This window comes from Vulpes lagopus, chromosome 11 (genome assembly GCF_018345385.1).
Source record: "Vulpes lagopus strain Blue_001 chromosome 11, ASM1834538v1, whole genome shotgun sequence".
Taxonomy (NCBI): domain Eukaryota; kingdom Metazoa; phylum Chordata; class Mammalia; order Carnivora; family Canidae; genus Vulpes; species Vulpes lagopus.
In genome coordinates this window covers 75,054,637-75,076,388 of record NC_054834.1, presented here as the reverse complement: position 1 = coordinate 75,076,388, position 21,752 = coordinate 75,054,637, and the positions used below count along the sequence as shown (strand labels likewise).

The 21,752-nt window shown below is 48.4% G+C and overlaps 2 protein-coding genes across 8 annotated transcripts; one reads left to right on the top strand and one right to left on the bottom strand.

Annotated features, from left to right (window-relative positions):
* Window positions 1–1,842: 1,842 nt before the first annotated feature.
* On the top strand, window positions 1,843–17,368 carry SNX32 (sorting nexin 32). Of its 7 annotated transcripts, none has more exons than XM_041721805.1 (14): window positions 1,843–2,219; window positions 11,915–12,000; window positions 12,428–12,535; window positions 12,940–13,050; window positions 13,197–13,318; window positions 13,503–13,626; window positions 13,784–13,888; window positions 14,080–14,185; window positions 14,337–14,412; window positions 14,657–14,696; window positions 15,448–15,534; window positions 15,649–15,808; window positions 15,891–15,976; window positions 16,441–17,368. In XM_041721805.1, the coding sequence occupies exons 1-14, from the start codon at window positions 1,961–1,963 to the stop codon at window positions 16,504–16,506; spliced, it is 1,536 nt and encodes a 511-aa protein (XP_041577739.1). In that variant the 5' UTR covers window positions 1,843–1,960; the 3' UTR covers window positions 16,507–17,368. The 7 variants fall into 7 exon arrangements, with proteins under 7 accessions (XP_041577739.1, XP_041577740.1, XP_041577737.1 ...); XM_041721806.1 differs by having other exon boundaries at window positions 16,276–16,470; XM_041721803.1 differs by having other exon boundaries at window positions 12,964–13,050; window positions 15,649–15,976; window positions 16,276–17,368.
* Window positions 17,369–17,658: 290 nt separating this feature from the next.
* On the bottom strand, window positions 17,659–21,211 carry CFL1 (cofilin 1). The gene is made up of 4 exons (XM_041721816.1): window positions 21,055–21,211; window positions 18,862–19,169; window positions 18,519–18,595; window positions 17,659–18,303 (listed from the first exon to the last, which is right to left on the bottom strand). Exons 1-4 carry the CDS (start codon window positions 21,055–21,057, stop codon window positions 18,191–18,193), a joined length of 501 nt encoding a protein of 166 aa, XP_041577750.1. The 5' UTR covers window positions 21,058–21,211; the 3' UTR covers window positions 17,659–18,190.
* Between the last annotated feature and the right edge of the window lie 541 nt (window positions 21,212–21,752).

The window sequence follows — 21,752 nt, the reverse complement described above, 5'->3', positions numbered from 1 at the left end:
ATAAACCCAATCACAGTTTTTAAACTAAATCCTCTAGCCCCTCCCAAACCCATTTCTCAAATATTTCAAAACAAGCCCTTCAGTCACAGCTCTTCTCCAAAATAATCTCTACCTTTCCTTGACGTAGCAACACATTATCATCTTTTCATTCTCCTCAAAATGTTTCCATTTCTCTCTCACTCTTCTTCATTTCCTTTGGTCCTAGCCTCCACCTTCATCCTGAAAAGTTCTTCATTCCCATGTTCTCCTTTCCTCTCTTATATTTACTTATTCAGGGCCATAATTCTCTGTTTGGCTCTAATTTCTCCTCCTTGACTTACAACACTTCCTCTATCTGCCTCTCTTTTCTTCCTTAGCTTCAATCTTTCATCTAACTCATTCACTATCACCTTCATCTATAACCTCTCTCTCTTCCATAGAAACAGATTCATCAGCTGTATCATTCACTCCACCCAAGACATCCTCCTCAACCACCACTTCCCCCTTGGTCCCTTCTAGCTCTTCATCACTCCCTTCCACCCTTTCCAAAGGAATTTCCATCTCTGCATCCGTAACTTTAATCAATTTTTCATCACCAGCAACTTCTACTACTCTTTCATCTGTCTCTTCATTTATGCTTCCCATCCCTGAATCCTCCAGCTTCTCCGCACTTGACTGCAGTTTATCTCCAGTGGATCTCAAATCGTTTCCACTACTTTCCAGCTTCTCTCCCCTGGATCCCTGCTTCTCTCCACTTGACCTCAGGTTCTCTTCACTCAGACTCAGCTTCTCACCACTTGATCTCAGCTTCTCTCCACTCAGCTTCTCTCCATTTGACCTCAGCTTCTCTCCACTTGACCTCAGTTTCTCTCCACTTGACCTCAGCTTCTCTCCACTTGACCTCAGCTTCCCTCCACTTGACCTCAGCATCTCTCCACTTGACCTCAGCTTCTCTCCACTTGACCTCAGCTTCTCTCTGCTTGACCTCAGCTTCTCTCGACTCAGCTTCTCTCCACTGGACCTCAGCTCCTCCTCATTCTGTCGGAGTGTATGTGGTCTGGATCTCAAGTCCCCTCCTTTGGTCCCCACCCCAGTAAGCTTCAACCTCTCTTTAAACCCAGACCCCCTCCTAGACCCTTCGGTAGTCCTTGCTATCTCAGATTCATCGTCTATTTTGCCTCTAACGTCTTCCTTTCCCCACAACTCCTTTGCGGTATTTTTCCGCAAACCTGCTGAAGCCTGTAATGCACTTGCTACACTGTGCAGTAGCTTCACATCCATCCTTTCCTGATTCTGGCCTAACTTCGCTTTCAAGACCATCTTTTCCACATCTTCCAGACCCCAGTACTCAGAGTCAAGCTTTGGGTCCCACATCCTGGACTTTTGCGTATTTCTACCCAGGAGCTCCATTCTCTTCCCGATCACAATGAGCCCGTTCCAGGGCACCCACAATTTTTCTCGCAGCATCTGCGCCCCTCTGCTTCTTGGCTCCAGATACCACCGCCCGTGGACCCGGGCCTGGCACCGGGCGCCCTGGCCGCCGGCCTTGCCGCGTCTCTTCACGGCTCTGTGAGGCTTACCCCGCAGCTCTCGCATGCCCCAGAGCGAAAATTTAACGGAACCCCCTTCTCCCAGACATCAACCCTCACCCTAGTCCCTGGCCCACTAACCCCCCCTCCTCCCCACCCCCGCCCCACCCTCCCACCCTGCCCACCGACCCGCCGCCTCGCCCACCGCCGGGAGGGCGCGCCACTGGGCTGGTGCGCACGCGCAGCTCGCGCGAGGCGGTTGGAGGGCGCCGCCGGGAGACGCGGTCCGCGGCCGGCGGCCAGCCTGGGGGCGGGGGCTGACGTGGCTCGCGACCTCCGTAACCCCAGGGCCCCCGACCCCAGCCCTTTGCGGTCTCGGGTTCCCGGCCCTAGGTTCCGCGCTTCCTCCTAAAAGCTGGGGCCAAACACAGGAACGATAGGCGCTGCAGCCAATGGTGTCGCTCATGGCGAACCTGATACCCAATCGAAAGGCGTGGCTGCGAAGGGCCGGCGGGAGCCACGCCTGCCCCCAGGTGACTCCAGGCGGGGAGGGGAGAGCCGCTCCGTCAGCTGGTAGGGTCCCGAGCCTCGGGCCCGCTCCCGGGGACGAAACTGCTGGAGCGGGCCGGCATTGGCCAGCCGCGCAATACTCGTGTGCTGCAGCCAAGAAGAAGGGTGATGGAAGGGCGTCAGGCTGGGAAGGAGAGCAAGGTAAAGGAAGGATGCAAACCCTCTCCCAACCTCCATCTCACTCCGTGATACCCAGTGATGGCCCAATCAGGGAGTTGGGCGTGTGTGCGTGTGTTCGCGCGCACGCGTTGAGCTGGAAGAGACCTGAGCAAGGGGATACGGGGGTGCGGCGCCTCTGTGGCACCTGCGTGGGGGCTGGCGAGGATGCCAAAGGAGGCAGGGTTTGCCTTTGCCCTGACAGATGTAAAGGGACCTGTCACTGCCACTCCTTTCCTCGCCAGGACCAATTAACTCATGATTCTGGCTTAATGGGGAAGAAGAGGGGAGAGGGAGAGAGACTGAGAAGGGGATGGAGTAAGTTTCTCCTTTGCCAAGGTAGGAGGAATCCAGTTCAGCACTAATGCCTTCACTTGTGTATCTGTGTTCATTTAATCATAAGATCATTAATTCTTCACTTTTTCCTCTTGATTTCATCCAACAAATACTTATCGAGCATCCTTGAGTTCACAGAGGTGCACACTTTTGAGAGTTGGAGGCACGTGCAAAGTAGGCTGTGGCTGAGGATAAGAATGGAGTAGCTGTGGTCCATACTTAAAGTCCCATCTCCCTCAAGCAGTTACCAAACAGTACAGGTTAGAGTAGAGATACTAAGGCGGCAGGAGGGAGACAAGGGACTTAGGGGCCCATTTACCAGTGAGTCAGATTGTGTGTATAAGGGGCGATTTGCAGTTGGACAAAAGGGGAGGCTGCCCTGAGGATGTCAGAGAAGCCAAGAAGTGAGGAGTGGGGTTCAAGTGGAGTTTGGAGAGGTGAGAGGGGCTGAACGACACAAAGTATGGAGTAGGAAATATCAGTTTCAATGTTTATATTCATATTCCTGGTTAATATATGTAAAATGCTTAGATCAGTGCCTGGCATATAGGAAGCTCAAGTAAAAGTGTTAGCTATTATATCTGACTATTTAGACAAGTCATTGTTGCTGTTGTTGTTACTGTTGTCATATGAGATGTGTACTGGGCTTTTAAAAAAAAAAAAAACATTTCATTTATTTATTCATAGACACAGAGAGAGAGGCAGAGACACAGGCGGAGGGAGAAGCAGGCTCACTGCGGGGAGCCCGATGTGGGACTCGATTCCAGGACTCCGGGATCATGCCCTGGATTGAAGGCAGCGCTAAACCGCTGCACCACCAGGGCTGCCCTGTACTGGGTTTTCAAACTGATGGTTGCATCCCCAAACTTTGTAGGTGCCAGACTCTCTGACAGTCCACTATTAGATCTTGTCCTCTAGAGTAATCATTGCCTTCTTTAAGACTCTCCTTTAAATAGAGAGAAATGGAAAGAATACTATGAAGATGTAAACAAAAATAGAAGAGAAAATGAAATAATATAAAAAACATTTGAAAAATTTGACTAACAGAACGCAAGGAAAAAAGAGTAAAGAAACAACAACAACAACAAAAAAAAAAACAGATGAGGCAAATAAAAAAACAAAAAGCAAGATGGTAGGTTTATAGCTTATGTCAGTAATTACAGTAATTATGAATAGACCAAACACTCCAATTAAAAACATATTCAGGCGGCGCCTGGCTGGCTCAGTTGGTAGAACATGCAACTCTTGATCTTGGGGTTGAGAGTTTGAGCCATACCTTGAATGTAAGGTTACTTAAAAAAAAAGTTCGACTGGATTTTTTTCAGATTGGATTCTTTTTTTTTTTTTTTTTTTTTTTTTTTTTTTTTAAGTAGGCCTCATGCCCAGTGTGGAGCATGGTGTGGAGCCCATCATGGGGCTTGAACTCACAATCCCAGATCAAGACCTGAGCTGATGGGCAGCCGGGGTGGCTCAGCGGTTTAGCACTGCCTTCAGCCCAGGGCTTGATCCTGGAGACCTGGGATTGAGTCCCACGTCAGGCTCCCTGCATGGAGCCTGCTTCTCCCTCTGCCTGTGTCTCTGCCTCTCTCTCTCTCTCTCTGTGTCTTTCATGAATAAATAAATAAAATCTTTTTTTTTAAATTTTTTTTATTTATTTATGATAGTCACACATAGAGAGAGAGAGAGGCAGAGACATAGGCAGAGGGAGAAGCAGGCTCCATGCACCAGGAGCCTGACGTGGGATTCAATCCCGGGTCTCCAGGATCGCGCCCTGGGCGAAAGGCAGGTGCTAAACCGCTGTGCCACCCAGGGATCCCAATAAATAAAATCTTAAAAAAAAAAAAAAAAAAAAAAGATCTGATCTGAGACCAAGATTCTGACACCTAACCAACTGAGCCGCACAGGCGCCCCTCAAATTGGATTTTTTTTTTCAGATTGGATTTTTAAAGGACAACTATATTCTCTTAAAAGACACATGCTTTAGGGGCGCCTGAGTGGCTCAGTTGGTTAAACATCTGACTCTTGATTTTGGCTCTGGTCATGATCTTGGGGGATTGTGGGATTGAGCCTCTTACTGGGCTCTGTGTTCAGCAGTGAGTCAGCTTGAGATTCTCTCTCTCTCTTCTCCCTCTACAACCCCCTGCTTGTGCATGCACATGTGCACACACTCTCTCTTAAATAAATAAGTATTTTTTAAGAGACATACTTTATAAGGACACAGAAAGAATGCTAACCAAAAGAATGCTGGCATGGCTATATTAATTTCAGACAAAGTAGACTAAGACAAGAAGTATAAGAAATAAAGAGGGACATTTTATAATGATTAAAGAGTCAACTGAACAGGAAGATAAAAATCCTAAATTTGTATGCAACTAATAGCATTGTTTCAAAATATGCAGAGTAAAAGATTACAGAATTAAAAGGAGAAATAGACAAACCCACAATTACAATTAGAGGTTTAACACAACTCTTTCAACTGTTAGAACAAGCAGACCAAAAACCAAAAGAAAAAATCAGTAAGGATTTTGAATCCTTAAAATTTTTAAAATACCATGATTAATTAACTTGATCTAATTGGTTTAATTAGAGCTCTGTACCTAACAACTGCAGGAAACACATCCTTTTCAAGTGCACTGGAAACATTTACCAAAATACATTATATGTTAGGTTATAAAGCAACTATCAACAAGTTTTGAAACATTGAAACCAGACAGGATGAAATCTCTGTCCCAGTAGAATTAATAAGGAATCAAAACAAAAAGATAGATTCCAAAATATTCAGAAAGTAAGCAGTGTGCTTCTAAGTAATTCATAGGTCAAAGAAGAAATTATAATGAAAATTAGAAAATTTTTTTAAAGATTTATTTATTTATTTATTTATTTATTTATTTATTTATTTGAGAGAGAGAGCACAAGCAGGGGGAGCAGGAGAGGGAGAAGCAGACTCCCCACTGAGCAGGGAACCTGATGTGGGACTTGATCCCAGGACCCTGGGATTATGACCTGAGCCAAAGGCAGACTCTAAACCAACTAAGCCACCCAGGAGCCCCTAAAATTAGAAAAAATTTTTAAAGAAATGAATTTGAGGGATGCCTGGGTAGCTCAGCGATTGAGTGTCTGCTTGAGAGTTTGCTCAGGGTGTGATCCCGGAATCCCGGGACCAAGTCCCGCATCGGGCTTCCTGCATGGAGCCTGCTTTTCCCTCTGCTTATGTCTCTGCCTCTCTCTCTCTCTCTCTATGTCTCTCATGAATAAATAAATAAATAATCTTTTTAAAAAATTATTTTGAAAATATGATAAACCTGGAGATGCAGCTAAAGAAGTATCCAGGGGAAATTTATACCTTCAAACGCATTTTTTAGAGAAGTTGAAAAGTCAGTGATCTACATTTCAATCTCAAGAAACTAGAAAAAGAAGAACAACTTAAATCCCAAGAAAGTAAAAGGAAGGAAATAATAAAGAGCAGAAATCAATAGAAGATAAATAAACAAATATAGAAAATCAATAATGCCAAAAATAGTTTGTTTAAAATACTAATAAAAATTGATAAGCATCTAGCAAGACTGATAAAAGTGAGAGAAAGGGAGAGAGAAAGAGAGAGAACAGGAGGGAGACTGAGAGGGAGGAAGGGAGAAAATGTTAATTACCAGTATCAGGAATGATCAAGTGCACATTGGTAGAGATGTTTCAGCCCTTATAAAGATAAGAGTATTTAAGAACAAGTTTATGCCAACAAATGAGAGAATTTTGATAAAATGGACGAACTACTTGAAAAATGCAACTTACCAAACCTGAAATAAGAAACCGAAAATCTGAATAGTCATATATCTATTATAGGAAGTAAATCTATAATTAAGAACTTTTGCAAAAATACCTTTCTGAGCAATAAATTTCACAAGCATTTAATGCTTCTTTGAAGCATTAAAGGATGACTAATACCATTCTCATATAAATTATCCCCAAAACAAAGAGAAGGCACAATTCCAACTTATTTTAGGAGGACAACATAACCTTGATACAAAAACCTGTCAAGAGGAGGTGGACAATGATGGATAACTGAATATACTTAATACCAATATATTGTATACTTTAAAATGGCTAAAATGAAAAAAAAAAATTAAAAAAAAAATAAAATAAAATGGCTAAAATGGTAAATTTTGTGTTATGTATATTTTACCACAAAAAATCCTGTCAAAAACATTAAAAGAGGGGCCTGGGTGGCTCTCAATTAAGCAACTGGCTTTGGCACAGGTCATGATCCCAGGGTCTTGGGATCAAGCCCTACATTGGGCTCCTTGCTCAGCAAGAAACCTGCTTCTCCCTCTCCTGCCTGCCATTCCCCCTGCTTGTGCTCTCTTTTTCTCTGTCAGATAAATAAATGAAATCTTAAAAAATAAATAAATAAAAATACAGGTTAATCTCTCTTGTGAACATAAATGGAAAATCGCAAACAATATTATCAAGTTGAATAAGCAGTATGTAAAAAGATAATACTTTGGAGTACCTGGGTGGCTCAGTTGGTCCAGCTCTTGATTTCTGCTCAGGTCATGATCTCAGGGTTGTGGAATTAAGTCCTGCATTGGGCTTCATAATCAATGCAGAGTCTGCTTGTCTCTCTCCCTCTGCTCCTCTCCTTAATCAAACACTCACGCTCTCTCTCTCTCAAATAAATAAATAAATAAAATATTTTAAAAATTAAAACTAAAAAACAGAAACTAAAAAATACTTCATGATGAAGGCCTTATTCCAGGAATGCAGGGTAGTTCAATATTTGAAAATCATTAAATGAAATTTGGGACATATACAGAAAAACCCATTTGATATTTCAATAAAGGAAGGAAACATTGATAAAAATCAATGTTCTTACCAAACTAGGCATAGAAGGTGGTCTCATTAATCTAATTCAGGTTTAATCATCTTCAGGATTACATTTTGTTTTGTTTTGTTTTTTTAATTTTATTTATTTATTCATGAGGGACACAGAGACAGAGAGGCAGAGACACAGGCAGAAGGAGAAGCAGGCTCCATGTAGGGAGCCCGACATGGGACTTGACCCCAGGTCTCCAGGATCACACCCTAGGCTGAAGGCGGCACTAAACTGCTGAGCCACCGGGGCTGCCCCAGGATTACATTTTGAATGCATTCTCTCTGAGATAAAGACAAGTCAGGGATTTCCTTTTTCACCATGTCACCATTTCTGCATTGTACTAGAGGTTCTAGCAAGTGCAATAAGGCAAGAAAAAGAAATAAGGTATACGGCTGGAAAGGAAAAACTAAAACTGTCATTATTTTATAGTATAGGATTGTATACAGAGGAAATCCAAAATAATCTACAAACTATTAAAAGCAGTAAGAAAATATAGCAAGGTTCTTGGACACAAAGGTAGTATATAAAGATCAATTGTGTGTTTCTACATACTAGCAAAAATAACCAGGGGATGAAATTTTTAAAAATGTTATTTCATTTTTTTTTAATTTTTATTTATTTATGATAGTCACACACACACACATACACAGAGAGAGAGAGAGAGAGAGGCAGAGACACAGGCAGAAGCAAGCTCCATGCACCGGGAGCCCGACGTGGGACTCGATCCTGGGTCTCCAGGATCCCGCCCTGGGCCAAAAGCAGGCGCCAAACCACTGCGCCACCCAGGGATCCCTAAAAATGTTATTTCAAATAGCAACAATAATTTTTAAAAAATCATAAAATACCTAGGAGTAAATCTAACAAAAGATATGCAAAACCTTTACAGAGAATACAACAAAACATTACCGAGAAACATTAAAGAATATCTAAATAATTGGGGAGATATTTCATGTTGATTGGAAGATTCAAAATTGTAAAAATGTCTATCCTTCCCAAATTGATCTGTAGATTCAATTTAATCTCAATCAAAATCTCAGTAAGTTTTGGGGATCCCTGGGTGGCTCAGCGGTTTAGAGCCTTTGGCCCATGGCGCGATCCTGGAGTCCCGGTATTGAGTCCCACATCGGGCGCCCGGCGTGGAGCCTGCTTCTCCCTCCTGTGTCTCTGCCTCTCTCTATATATCATAAATAAATAAATAAATAAATAAATAAATAAATAAATCTTAAAAATTTTTAAAAAAAATCTCTAAGTTTTTTTTTTGGTTGGAAATTAACAAGCTGAGTCTATAATTTTTCAAAAGATTTTATTAATTTTTGAATGAGAGCGAGAACACAAGTGGTGTGGGCAGAGGGAGAAGAAGATTCCCCACTGAGCAGGGATTCTGATGTGGGACTTGATTCCAGGACCCTGGGATCATAACCTGAGTCAAAGGCAAACCCTTAACTGACTGCGCCACCCAGGCACCCCTGAGTCTACAATTTTTTAAAAAGATTTTATTTATTTACTAGATACAGAAAAAGAAAGAGAGAGAGAGAGACAGGCAGAGGGAGAAGCAGGCTCCATACAGGGAGCCGGATTAGAACCCGATCCTTGGTCTCCAGGATAACGCCCCAGGCTGAAGGCGGCACCAAACCGCTAAGCCACCAGGGCTGCCCAGGAGTCTACAATTTTTTTTAAACATTTATTTTTTTTAAGATTTTATTTATTTATTCATGAGAATACACAGAGAGGAGAGAGAGAGGCAGAGACATAGGCAGAGGGAGAAACAGGCTCCATGCAGGGAGCCCGACGTGGGACTCGATCCCAGGTCCCCAGGATCACCCCTGAGCTGCAGGCGGCGCTAAACCGCTGAGCCACCAGGGCTGCCCAAGGAGTCTACAATTTATACAGAAATTCAAAGACCTATAATAGCCAAAATGATTTTGAAAAAGAACAAAATTAATTCTATCTGATTTCAAGTTTGTCAATTACAGGAATCAAGAGTGTGATATATCAAAAGTGCAGACATATGATCAGTGGAACAGAATAGATACAGAACTGATAACATTTATGAAATCAGTTTATTTTCTTTTTTTAAAGATTTTATTTATTCATGAGACACACACACACACACAGAGAGAGAGAGAGAGAGAGAGAGAGAGAGAGAGAGGCAGAGATACAGACACAGGTAGAGGGAGAAGCAGCCTCCATGCAGGGAACCCAACATGGGACTCCATCCTGGAACCCCGTGGGATCATGCCCTGGGCTGGAGGAGGCGCCAAACCGCTGAGCCACCCAGGCTGCCCTGAAGTCAGTTTATTTTCTACCAAAGCAAATAAATACTCAAAAGATTTTTTTTAACACATCAGTGCTAAAATGACTGGCTATTATATGGCAAAAATGAGTCATAACCTATACCTGACACTGTATACAAAATGAAATGAAAGTGGATCTAAATATAGACCTAAATATAAAAGCTAAAATTATTAAATCTAGAGGAAAAGAAAATATATTATCTTCATGACCTGAAGGTAGGCAAAATTTCTTCGAGAGTACACAAATATCCTTAATCATAAAAGAAAAGACTGATATGCTGGAGCTTGTAAAACTGTAAGCAATTAAGAGAGTGAAAAGGCAACTGAAAGAGTAGGAGATAATGGCAACACATATAACTGGGAAAGGACTTGTCTCCAGGTTATATAAAGAGTTCCTACAAATCAAAAAGAAAAAGACGATCTTATTTTTAAAAGGGGGGAGAGGAGGATCAAAAGACTTGGATAGGCACTTTATAAAAGATCTCCAAATGTGGGATCCCTGGGTGGCGCAGTGGTTTGGCGCTTGCCTTTGGCCCAGGGCGCGATCCTGGAGACCCGGGATCGAATCCCACGTCAGGCTCCCGGTGCATGGAGCCTGTTTCTCCCTCTGCCTATGTCTCTGCCTCTCTGTGTGTCTCTCTGTGACTATCATAAATAAATAAAAAATTTAAAAAAAAAAGATCTCCAAATGGGCAATAGATACATAAAATGGTGTTCAATGTCATTTCTCACCAGGAAATACAAGTTAAAGCCACAATGGGCAATTACTATACCCCCATCAGTATGGTTAACATAAAAAGGACTAACAATTCTAAGTATTGGTGTTGGCAAAGATATGGTACAACTGGAATTTTCATACAATACTGGCAGGAATATAAATTTGTACAATCACCTTGAAAAACCGGCAGTTTAAAGCATTTAAACACATGCCTACCCTATAAAAGGCATATGCAAAAATGTTCATGGCAGCTTTATTCATAACACGCCAATCTTGAAATAACCTAATGACTACCAACAGTAGAACAGATACATAAGTTATGACATTCATATGAATACAATACAGCAATGAAAGAGAATTACTGCTGCACTCAATAATGTGGATGGATCTCCCTAAAGACCATGGATACAAGAGTGTATACTGTATAATTGCACTCACATGAAGTTTAAGTTGAGGCAAAAATAATATGTGGTGAGAGAAGTCAGAATAGTTGTACATAGTGTGTGCCAAATCTGTGCCAAAGCCTGTGAGAGGAGAGACTGAGGGGATGGGAGAGGGGCACAGGTGCCAGTTTATATATTGGGAGCTACACTTGAAGGGAGAATGGCTTCTTCCTTTCACTTGGCACAGTGGTATAGACATCGTAGGTGTTCAATAAATGTGTGTTGAAAAGCTCAATGCAAGGGACACGTGGGTGGCTCAGTGGTTGAGCATCTGCCTTTGACTCAGGTAGTGATCCTGGGTCCTGGGATCGAGTTCCGCATCGGACTCCCTGTGGGGAGCCTGCTTCTCCCTCTGCCTGTGTCTCTGCCTCTCTCTGTGTGTCTCTCATGAATAAATAAATAAAATCTTGAAAGAAAGAAAGAAAAGAAAAGAAGGAAAGAAAATGGGATCCTTGGGTGGCGCCGCAGTTTAGCGCCTGCCTTTGGCCCAGGGCGCGATCCTGGAGACCCGGGATCGAATCCCACGTCGGGCTCCCGGTGCATGGAGCCTGCTTCTCCCTCTGCCTGTGTCTCTGCCTCTCACTCTCTCACTGTGTGCCTATCATAAATAAATAAATAAAATTTAAAAAAAAAAGAAGGAAAGAAAAGAAAGGAAAAGAAAGGAAGGAAAGGAAGGGAAGGAAAGGAAGGAAAGGAAGGAAGGAAGGAAGGAAGGAAGGAAGGAAGGAAGGAAGGAAAGGAAGCAAAGCTCGGGATCCCTGGGTGCCTCAGCAGTTAGAGCGTCTGCCTTCGGCTCAGGGCGTGATCCTGGAGTCTTGGGATCGAGTCCCGCATCAGGTTCCCTGTGAGGTGCCTGCTTCTCCCTCTGCTTGTGTGCCTGTGCCTTTCTCTCTCTGTGCCTCTCATGAATAAATAAGTAAAATCTTAAAAAGAAGAAGGAGGAGGAGGAGGAGGAGAAGAAGAGGAGCTCAATGCAAGAATGATCTAGTAGTTTGGTGCCTCATGGATCTTTTCTCTTTTAGAGAAATCCATGTGTTTTGTTGACAAGCCAATGCCTCTTGGCACTAAAAGCAGCGAATGGAGTGGTCTCAGGATCCCCTCAAAAGGGGTGAGAACTTGTTATTGAACTCACGTTAGGCCCTGGTGAAAGGGTACCAGCTTCTACCAGTAACCAGTTGGGGAAAAGGTGAACGGGTAGTTGAGAAAGTAGTTGGGGTTTGGAATTTGAGAAACTGGGTTCAAATCTCGCCCTGCCACTTTGCAGCTGTGTGATTTGGGGCAACATATTTCACTTTTGGAGGTGTCAGTTTCCATATCTGTAAAGCAGGCAGAATTCTGCCTCCTTCTAAGGATGAAAGTGTGGAGTAACTGGAAAGCCCTGAGCAGTGACTTACCAGGATCCCTCCAGGGGTGGCCACCCCAGGGCATTGAAGAAGCAATGCTGCTGAGCTGGGCTTGGCAGGAGGACGTGACATCTGCGGTGAGGATGCAGTAAGGGGCTGTGGTCAGCCATGTCAGAGGCCTCCCCTCCCCAGCAGCCCTCCTCCGTGTCAGTGGATCTGCAGGGAGACAGCTCCTTACAGGTGGAGATCTCTGATGCAGTGAGCGAGCGGGACAAGGTGAAGTTCACCGTTCAAACCAAGGTGAGGCTGCCAGGGGAGTGAGAGGGCAGTTTGGACAGCTGCCTCAGGAGGCTTCAAGAGCTTGAGAAGCCTACTTCCCCCAGCCTTGCTAGCCTGGGGTGGGGGGTGGGGGGGAGATGCCAACTTGTACTTTGGGCCCTGTTCCTCAACCTAGCTCCTGCTCCCTGCCCCATGGAGAAAACAAGCATCTTGTCTAGTCTCCAACTGCCTTTTGCCTCCAACACCAAGTCCTAAGCATCCCCCATCCTTCGTCCTGATGGAAATCACCAACACCTGAACCACCCAGGCCCACCTTGGGCCTCACCTGGGATGTGGGGTTGGGGAAGCCCCACAGTGGGTGCTCAGGATAGTGCAGGGTTTGGAAGGGGAGGACAGACACCTCAGACAGGCTTCCTGGCTTCCAGAGCTGCCTCCCTCACTTGACCCAGATGGAGTTCTCAGTTGTGCGACAGCATGAGGAGTTCATCTGGCTACATGATGCCTACGTGGAAAATGAGGAGTACGCCGGTCTCATTGTGAGAAAGGGCTAGGTGGGCCTGGGGCAGGGAGGGGCAGCCCTGGGTGCTTGGGTGGGGGTGGAAGACTGGGCCACACTTCCGGGTGTGGGTGATGGCCTTCTCAGCAATGAGAGAACTGCCAGCTCTGTCCTTCCTTTGAGCAGATCCCCCCAGCCCCTCCAAGGCCAGACTTTGAGGCTTCAAGGGAAAAGCTGCAGAAGTTGGGTGAGGGGGACAGCTCCATCACGAGGGAAGAGTTTGCCAAAATGAAGCAGGAGCTGGAAGCGTGAGTGCTACTTTCTTTCCTTGTCTATGATGAAGCTCCAGGTCCACTCCCCCCTCCTGGGAATCCCTAGATTTCATCACCTATGGTTAGAGACCCTGATCTCTGACTCCTGGGCTTCTGAGGGGAAGGGAGCAGGATAATCAGAGGCAAGGAGGGCCCTTCAGCTGCTTGCCATTTTCTGCAGGGAGTATCTTGCCATCTTTAAGAAGACAGTTGCAATGCATGAGGTCTTTCTGCAGCGCCTGGCGGCCCACCCTACCCTGCGCCAAGACCACAACTTCTTTGTCTTTTTGGAATATGGCCAGGATGTGAGCTGGGCCAGAGCACTGGGGTCACTCTTGGGGGCAGGGGGCTGGGTGCTAGATGGGCTCAAGCCTCTGTCTCATCAGCGCCATAAGTGGCATGAGCCTGGGGTGAGAAGTGCAAATGCCTACCCCAACATCCTACTCTCTGTGTGTGCGGCAGCTGAGTGTCCGAGGAAAGAACAGGAAGGAGCTCCTTGGGGGATTTCTGAGGAATATCGTTAAATCTGCAGATGAAGCCCTCATCACCAGGATGTCAGGGCTTAAGGTAATCCCTGGGACCCCTCTGTGGATTAACCCAGGACCTCAATCTGCAGCAAAGATGGAGGCCCAGGGTGGTTGTGGGAGGGAAACCACTGGTGGGGCATGGCCTAGAGGAAAGTTGTGCCACCCCTTCGTGTCCATGGCTTCCATGTTCCTGCTGACTCAATATAAGTGGCTCCTGTCTGGCTCCCTTAGGAGGTGGATGACTTCTTTGAGCATGAGAGGACCTTCCTGCTGGAGTACCACACCCGCATCCGGGACGCCTGCCTGCGGGCAGACCGTGTCATGTACTCCCACAAGTGTATGCAGAGCCCAAGGGGCCCTGGGTTCTCTGTCCCTTCTCCTGGGCATTCCTACTTCCTGCAGGGAGAGAAAAGAGCAGGACACAAACACCAGGGGTGGGGCTTGATGTGCAGACCAAGAGGGGTCTGATGGAGGGCTGTTCCCAACAGGCCTGGCAGACAATTATATTCCTATCTCTGCTGCACTGAATAGTCTGGGAGTACAAGAAGTCAACCAGCTGAAGATGTGAGGACTCCCTCTCACTCCTGTCCTCTCCCTATGCCTGTAATACTGTGTCTGCCCATGAGGGGTCACTGTGGAGATATACTATCAGCTGTAGGTGGGAGGTGCAGAAGTTCCTGCTGGGATTTGGGAAAGGGAAAATTTCCCCACTGCAGGCCATTGGGAGGGGGAAAGCGCTAAAGAGAGGGAGGCTTTAAGCAACACCCCTTCAAGACCCCTGCCCTAACTCTTCCCCACTGCCTCCTAGGAGCTTCCTCAAACTGGCAGAATTCTTCGAAAGGCTAAGGGTGAGTCCTGCCTTCGGTATTGGAAGGGCACCCTATCAGTGATCCTTTGCAGAAATGAAAATTTGTCCTCCTGAAAGAGGAGAAAGCTCCAGGATCATTTTGGAATGTTTGGTGAAAAGCTGGGCCCAGTGATACCCTGGACTCCCCTTCAGTTTAACCCTAGTTTAATAAGATGGGAGTAGGGACAGGGATACAACTTCAGGTGTGTGTATGTGGGGGGGGGAGGTAATGGGGGCAGGGGTGGGAACCAGGCCTGGCACGGCATTTACAAGGATGTGCCACGTGCCTCTGGCAAGCTGCACCGCATTGTCAACATCCCACCCCAGACACACACTTCCTAAACTCTTCTGAGAGTCACTACAGTGTGCCAATCTTTCTCAGCTGTCTATTGGATCACATCTCTTCTCTGCTCAAGGCCCTTCAGTGACCCTGCCAGTCCCAGAAACTGCCCTTAGCTTGCATTTTAGGTTTGGGATCCAAGTGCTCCCATTGATTTCATGGTTCCCTGAACACTTAGAAGGTTTGCACACCTGCACAGCCTTTGGCTGTTGTCTGATTCCTACTCAACCCCCGAGATCCAGATCAGAAGCCATTCCTCTGTGAAGTTTTCCTTGGCCTGGTCTGAACATCAGGGTTTGACCTCAAGTGGTTATCAGGTGACTCTCGGATATTGAGAGGAGAGCAACAGCACCCCAGCCCTTAGCTTCTCCTCTGCAAGCTCCCTCCCTAGCCTCCAAACTTCCTGATTCAGAAGCTGGAGGGCCGAGTGGCATCTGATGAGGACCTTAAGCTGTCAGACATGCTGAAATACTACATGCGAGACTCACAGGCAGCTAAGGTGAGATGTGGCCCCAGAGCAAACCTCAGGCCGGAGGACAAGACTGAAGCAGCAGGGGAGGGCAGGTAGATGAGGCCTCGGGCAACAGTGATCCTGTGTCCCTGCTGACCCTAGGACTTGCTGTACCGGCGGCTCCGAGCACTGGCTGACTATGAGAACGCCAACAAGGCACTGGACAAAGCACGCACCAGGAACCGCGAAGTGCGGACTGCTGAGAGCTACCAGCAGCGATGCTGCCAACGCTTCGAGCGCCTCTCCGACTCAGCCAAGCAGGGTAAGTCTCATGGCCCCAGAGCCTCAGCAACTGGGTTGCCTACCCTGCCAGGGTCCCCATTTCTCCTCCCTCCCCTCTCCAGAGCTCATGGATTTCAAGTCCCGCCGTGTCATCTCCTTCCGCAAGAATCTCATAGAGTTGGCAGAGCTGGAGCTCAAACACGCCAAGGTGAGCCCTCCACCCTCACTATGGTCTCTCGCTGCCTTTCTGCCACCCAGTCCCAGACTCTAGGTTCTTACCAAGTGTTGGCAAGCAGGTGTTGGGGAAGGAGGTCTGGCAGCCCTGAGCAGCCATTGACTTTTCAGGGCTGTTTCATCTTGGAGCAGGACCCTTCCCTCCTCATTACTAAGCCCTGAATAAATGGCAGCTATTATTGCTGAGGATAGGAATGTAAGGAAGGGGGTGGTGACAGGAGCTAGAAATATGGAAAGAACAGCACTCTATCAAGGACCTCTCCTCCTGTGCAGGCCAGCACCCTACTTCTCTGGAACACCCTTCTCACCCTCAAGGGGGAGCCTTAGAGCTGCCAGAGCCTGTTGTGGGCCCTTTGGAGACAAAAGTCCCCCAGATTTCCCACAAGATGCCACCTTCCCCACCACAGCAGCCACTAGCCATGCCCCATCATCTCCCAGGGCAAGCCCAAGCCCCACCCCCACCCAAAGGTGCCAGGTCTTTCAAGAGAAGATAGGGCAAAATGAGTACCAGACTTGGCCACAGGTAAGAACCCCAGCCTAGGGGAGGCCAGGGGCCTGGACCTTTCTCTTCTCCTAGAGTCTGAGGGGCAGCCCTGGCCCACCCTATCATCCCCCCTACCCCCTGGAGTTTGTCCCCAGCCTCTTCAAATAAAAAGCCTGGTTTATATAGCAAACAGGCCTGTTTGTCCTGACTTCCCTCAGCGCCAGGGCCCACCATTTACCTTTACACACTTTACCAGGGCACTATGGAGACCAGACCCTGGGCACCACTCCTGCAGTATCAAAATACCCCTTCCTCCTTTCCTCTTAAGAGATACTGGCAAGCTCCAAAAAACTTAGGAACCAGCTTTAACAGGATGCCTTTTTTTCCCCCAATTTGGGCGAGGAGGTGGGGGAGATAATAAATCCTGCATTCACACCCTTAGGTTGAGAATTCTAGAATACCTTTAACCTCCTAAGCAAGTGAAAACCCAAAGTACAGGTTGGAGAGAACCTGCAGCTATGCTGGTAAAAGGCTTGTGGGGCTCCAGCCAACACCCTCTTGGTTAAATACAAGGAGGTGGAACCCAAGACACTTGGGTCTGAAGTCCTGGGCTCCACCTGACTCAGCCCCACCCTGGACTCCAGTCACATCTGCAGAAGGCCAAAGGCTCAACTTGGCTTCTGACTCATAGAAGCAACTGGACCCGGCCCTCTTAGAGGAGTCAGTCATCCATGAAAGCAAGCAGACGAAAACCAGAGAGAACCCCAAAGACAGAAAAGTTCAAGAGGAACTCTGTACTTGCAATCTCACAGCCTACCCATTAGGCAGGCCTGAGCATGGGGTCAGAGAATAGGCCTCACTGCCCAGCTGTCCACCTGGGTAAGAAGTTACAGGGGAAAGAGTTCAGGCAAAACACTTCTGCCCAAAGGGCTCTTGCAGCCAGCAGCAGACACACCCTCATTCAGCTACCTCCTATACCTCCTAAACAGTTTGGCCCCAACTGAGGCACCACCTATGAGTGGTGACCATCAGGAGACTTAGCCGATCTCTGGGGCCCAATGAAGGGGGTGGATGGAGGCCAGGTGGATAGATGCTCCTCATTACCTCAGCAGACCTTCCCCCGCAAGATCCCTTGGGCCCCAACCCTGAAACAAACATCCCATTAGTGAGCCTTTTTATTGTTGTGTGTGTTGTTGTTTTTTTTTTAATTGAAGGTCCCTTACTGGTCCTGTTTCCATGAGTGCCAAGACCAGGGGAAAAGGGGAGGGGAACCAGGTGGCGCAAAGAAGGGTCATCTCCACAACATTCCATTTATACACAGAACTAAACAGACAAGCACAGAGTCACTATTGCGGTTAGAAGTTGGCAGCATGGGAAAAGGGAGGAACAGGTGAGGAACTGGGGTGTCGTTAAAAAAAATACAGGCCCCCCCCAAACTGGGGTGCCTGGGGGGAACTTGGTCTGCTTCAACCCAAGAGGAATCAGAAGATCAAAAGCGGTTTGGGAAAGCCAGAACCGTCAGGGATAGAGGGAGGAGGAAGGTCCAGGGGGTGAGGGGGCTGTTTGGCAACTGGGGTGAAGGGATTGCCCTCCCCCTGCTGGGATCCCCCCAGCCCCTCCGGTCTGGCAGGAAGGGGGCAGCCTGCAACCCCCATGGGCAGGTCTGGGGCTGCCAGATGCTCCAGGCAGGGGGCTGGAGGGGGCTCACAAAGGCTTGCCCTCCAGAGAGATGACGGCACTGCCCCCCAGTTTCTCTGCCAGGGTGCAGCGGTCCTTGACCTCCTCGTAGCAGTTTGCTTGTAACTCATGCTTGATCCCTGTGAGGAAGAAGGGGAGCATCTGTGAGCAGGATGCATTGGGGGAAGGGAAGTCAGGGCTGGGAAGGAGCCAATCAGAACAGATGGAAGGGACAAGGTTACCTTCTAGCAGGCAGGGAAGAGGAGGAGGAGGAATCTCATATACCACGGCATTCATCCCACCCTGCAGCCAAAACCTGAGTGAAAAGGTGCATGGCACCAATGCTGGCCCTTACCAGTCAGCTTTTTCTTGATGGCATCCTTGGAGCTGGCATAAATCATTTTGCTCTTAAGGGGTGCAGACTCAGGTGCCCTGAAGGAAAACAACAGAGAATATGCAACAAAGTTCCCTCTCCAAGTCTAGCAAGTGCCGTCAAATAATAGAGAACTTCAAGAAACCCTTGAGCTGGTCTCCAGCATTCAAGCTTTTATCAAGTTCCTCATTGACAAGTGTTTTGTTACAATACCCTCCCTCCGAATTCCATTAACTGGGAACCACAGAGGTTCCCATCCTAAGAAAGTAGGGTGGGGCAGAGCCAGAGCAGGTAACAGGAAGAAAGTGCCTGCAGAGAAGCTCACCAGAAGATAAACACCAGGTCCTCCTTCTTGCTCTCCTTGGTCTCATAGGTTGCGTCATAGAGGGCATAGCGGCAGTCCTTGTCTGGTAGCATCTTGACAAAGGTGGCGTAGGGGTCATCTACAGTCTGGCCCACATCACCTACCAGGATCTCCTTGCCCTCCTCGAGGATGATGTTCTTCTTGTCCTCGCTCAGGCAGAAAAGAACTGCCTTCTTGCGCTTCTTCACCTCCTCGGGTGTTGAAGACTTACGCACCTTCATGTCATTGAACACTTTGATGACACCATCAGAAACCGCCACGCCAGAGGCCTGGGGGACAAGCCACATATTTTTCATGAAGGAAAGACTTCTGGACGCCCCCTGAAGTCCCTCCTTTGCAATCTTAAGAAATATACCTCGGATGCCAACAAGTTCTCAACCCGAGGAGATCATTAATCCCCTTCCCAAGACAAGAGTCACTATTTTCCACCCAAACCACTGTCCAAGGACCAAATGAGACACAACTCCAGAATGGCAGCCACAGAAGAAACCTCTTATCTAATTTAACATAATTCCTCCTCATCCAACACTTTACAGCCTAGAAACTGAAGATCTCTGAGAGGCAGAACCTTGGCTTTGATGTGAGCCCAGAATCAAAAGAATCCATAGGCTATTGACTCAATCTCAGCTTTAGGGTAACAGTGCCGACTTAAAACTTCACGGATAGGAAAAGGAGACCCAGGCACCCAGGGAATAAACACCTCTTCTGGAAACAGAACCAGAACGCCACAATGGCAGGGCACAAAGAAATTTAACGGTTCTCGTTAAATCTGTCATAACTATTCAGTACAGTTGTTCACAAACCATCCTTTTTCTTGGGTTTTCTTCAAAGCAAAAATCACAATCTCCAATTAAAACCATAACCAGTCTTATGGGAAAAATGTAGGACCTAAAGGTGGCTGACAGAAGTCAGCAGGTCAAACCCAAATGCGCACCGTCCTCAAGAGCTCTTTTAACGTCTATTTTGGGTCGTGTTGGGTGGGGACACGATAGCCAAGAGAGGGGCTACTGACCAAAGGGAAATATGCCGCGCCCCCCACTCCCGGAACTGCAGAGGAAGCCGGCCACGTGACTCAGCCGCTTCCGGAGTAGGCGGGAGAAAACGTTCGCCTGGGCCCGACCAGGACTCGGAGAGAAAGCAGTACCTGGAGGCAGTAGCACCCCCGGGCCTCAAGACCGAAGAATCGCTTTACCGACCGGCGTATCTGTCCCCTCCGCTGCCGGTCGGAGGATGGACAAGTTACACAACCTTCAGTTCTCGTAGCCCTGGGGCTGAACACAGGGGGCGGGGTGGTTTCCGGGCGGTGCCCGCCTGGGTCACTTCCCTAAACTCGGCTCCACCCTCAGGCCCCATCCGGGAAAGCCGAAGGCCCCGCTTGTCCAGGGCTTCGGGCCCAGTAGTGGGGCCAGTGCGTGTGCGCAGGCGCCAGCCGACGGTGCCTTTCCAGCCTTTGCCGGATGTACAGAGCAGAGAACCCAGATCGCTTCGTGGGCTCCCTCGCAGGGCCGTGATACCTCCGCGGTGCAAACCTGCGGCTCCGGTGGCGTGGTGCAGGCTTCTAATCCTCAGCGCTAGCACGCAGACCCCTCCGCCCCCGCATCCCCCCTTGGCCCTCTGCCCCCGCCCCTCCTGGGCGCAGACATCCCTGCCACCTGCTCTCAACAGACCCGCCAGCCGAGGGAGGGTGACGCGGAAACAGGAACAGCCCTTGGGTGGGGCGCGCACGCCGAGACCGCTCGCGCGCTTTTCCTTCGACACCCCCGGGAAGGGTTCGGATGCCGCGTGCTCCGCCGAACGCGCGCCCCCGTGAACCGACTAGCCTCAGCGCGCGTCACCGGCTGCTCCGCGAGGGGCGGGCGCGCGCGCGCGCACCACAGACCCCTCCCCCACCGCCGGTATCCGCGCGGGCGCACCAGCGCGGTGGGGGAGGGGAAAGGAGCCCAGGGGGCGCGCGAGCGACGGCCGAGCTAGCCCTCCCCAGCGCCCTCGGGCGCGCACGCGCGTCCCAACACTACCCGCCCCTCAGCCCGAGACCCTTATCCCGCCCGGGGCGCTGGGGGAGGGGGTGCAGATGTCGCTCCCCCGTTCCTTCCCCCGCGCGCAGACGAGCGACTTGCAGACGCCTCCCCTCAGTCGCCATGGCCTGCTGCTCACCATGTTTCCGGAAGCGAAAGGGAGACAGCAAAAAGGGTCAGAAGAGATGAGAGCCGCTGCAGCTGCCGCCGGGATCCGACTGAACGCGGCCTCTCCCGGCCCCTTCCGTTTAGTAGGAGCCGCACAATGAGGGGCGGGGCGGGCTTCCGGCGCTCCCCCCACGGGGCGACGGGAAATGAAGTCCAAGGGTCCTGCGCCGTCTTTTTGGCCAGCCAGCCTCTCAGGGCCCTATTACATGCTGGGTAACGTAGTTCGAGACAGCCAAGGGGGGCGGTGCTGTGGCGCGGAGAGCACGCCCATTGGTCCACTTTTCCAGGAAACGCTCCGCTGGGCAGAGGCCCCTAGCTCTAGGTAATGTGACCCGAAAATGAGCCCTCGACTTCGCCGCTCTTTAACCGCCACGAAACTGTTTCTTAAGATCCATCTTGGCACCTTCTGGCCTGAAAATTTTGAGTTTAGTATTTTGCTTTTCTGAACCGAAGTAACTATTTATTGGCCTGGAATCCAGTCCTGGAGCAAGAGGAATCGCAAGTGTAAAGCGTGTTCAACCCGATAAACAATTCGTTGGGCACCCTTCATATGCAAAGCCACTCGTTTCCTGAGAAAGACCATATGCAACTTCAATAAAATTAAAATAAGACACAAGAGAGACTCTACAAGGAAGTCTTTAAGAATATAGCTTTGTTCTTGTTTTAAAG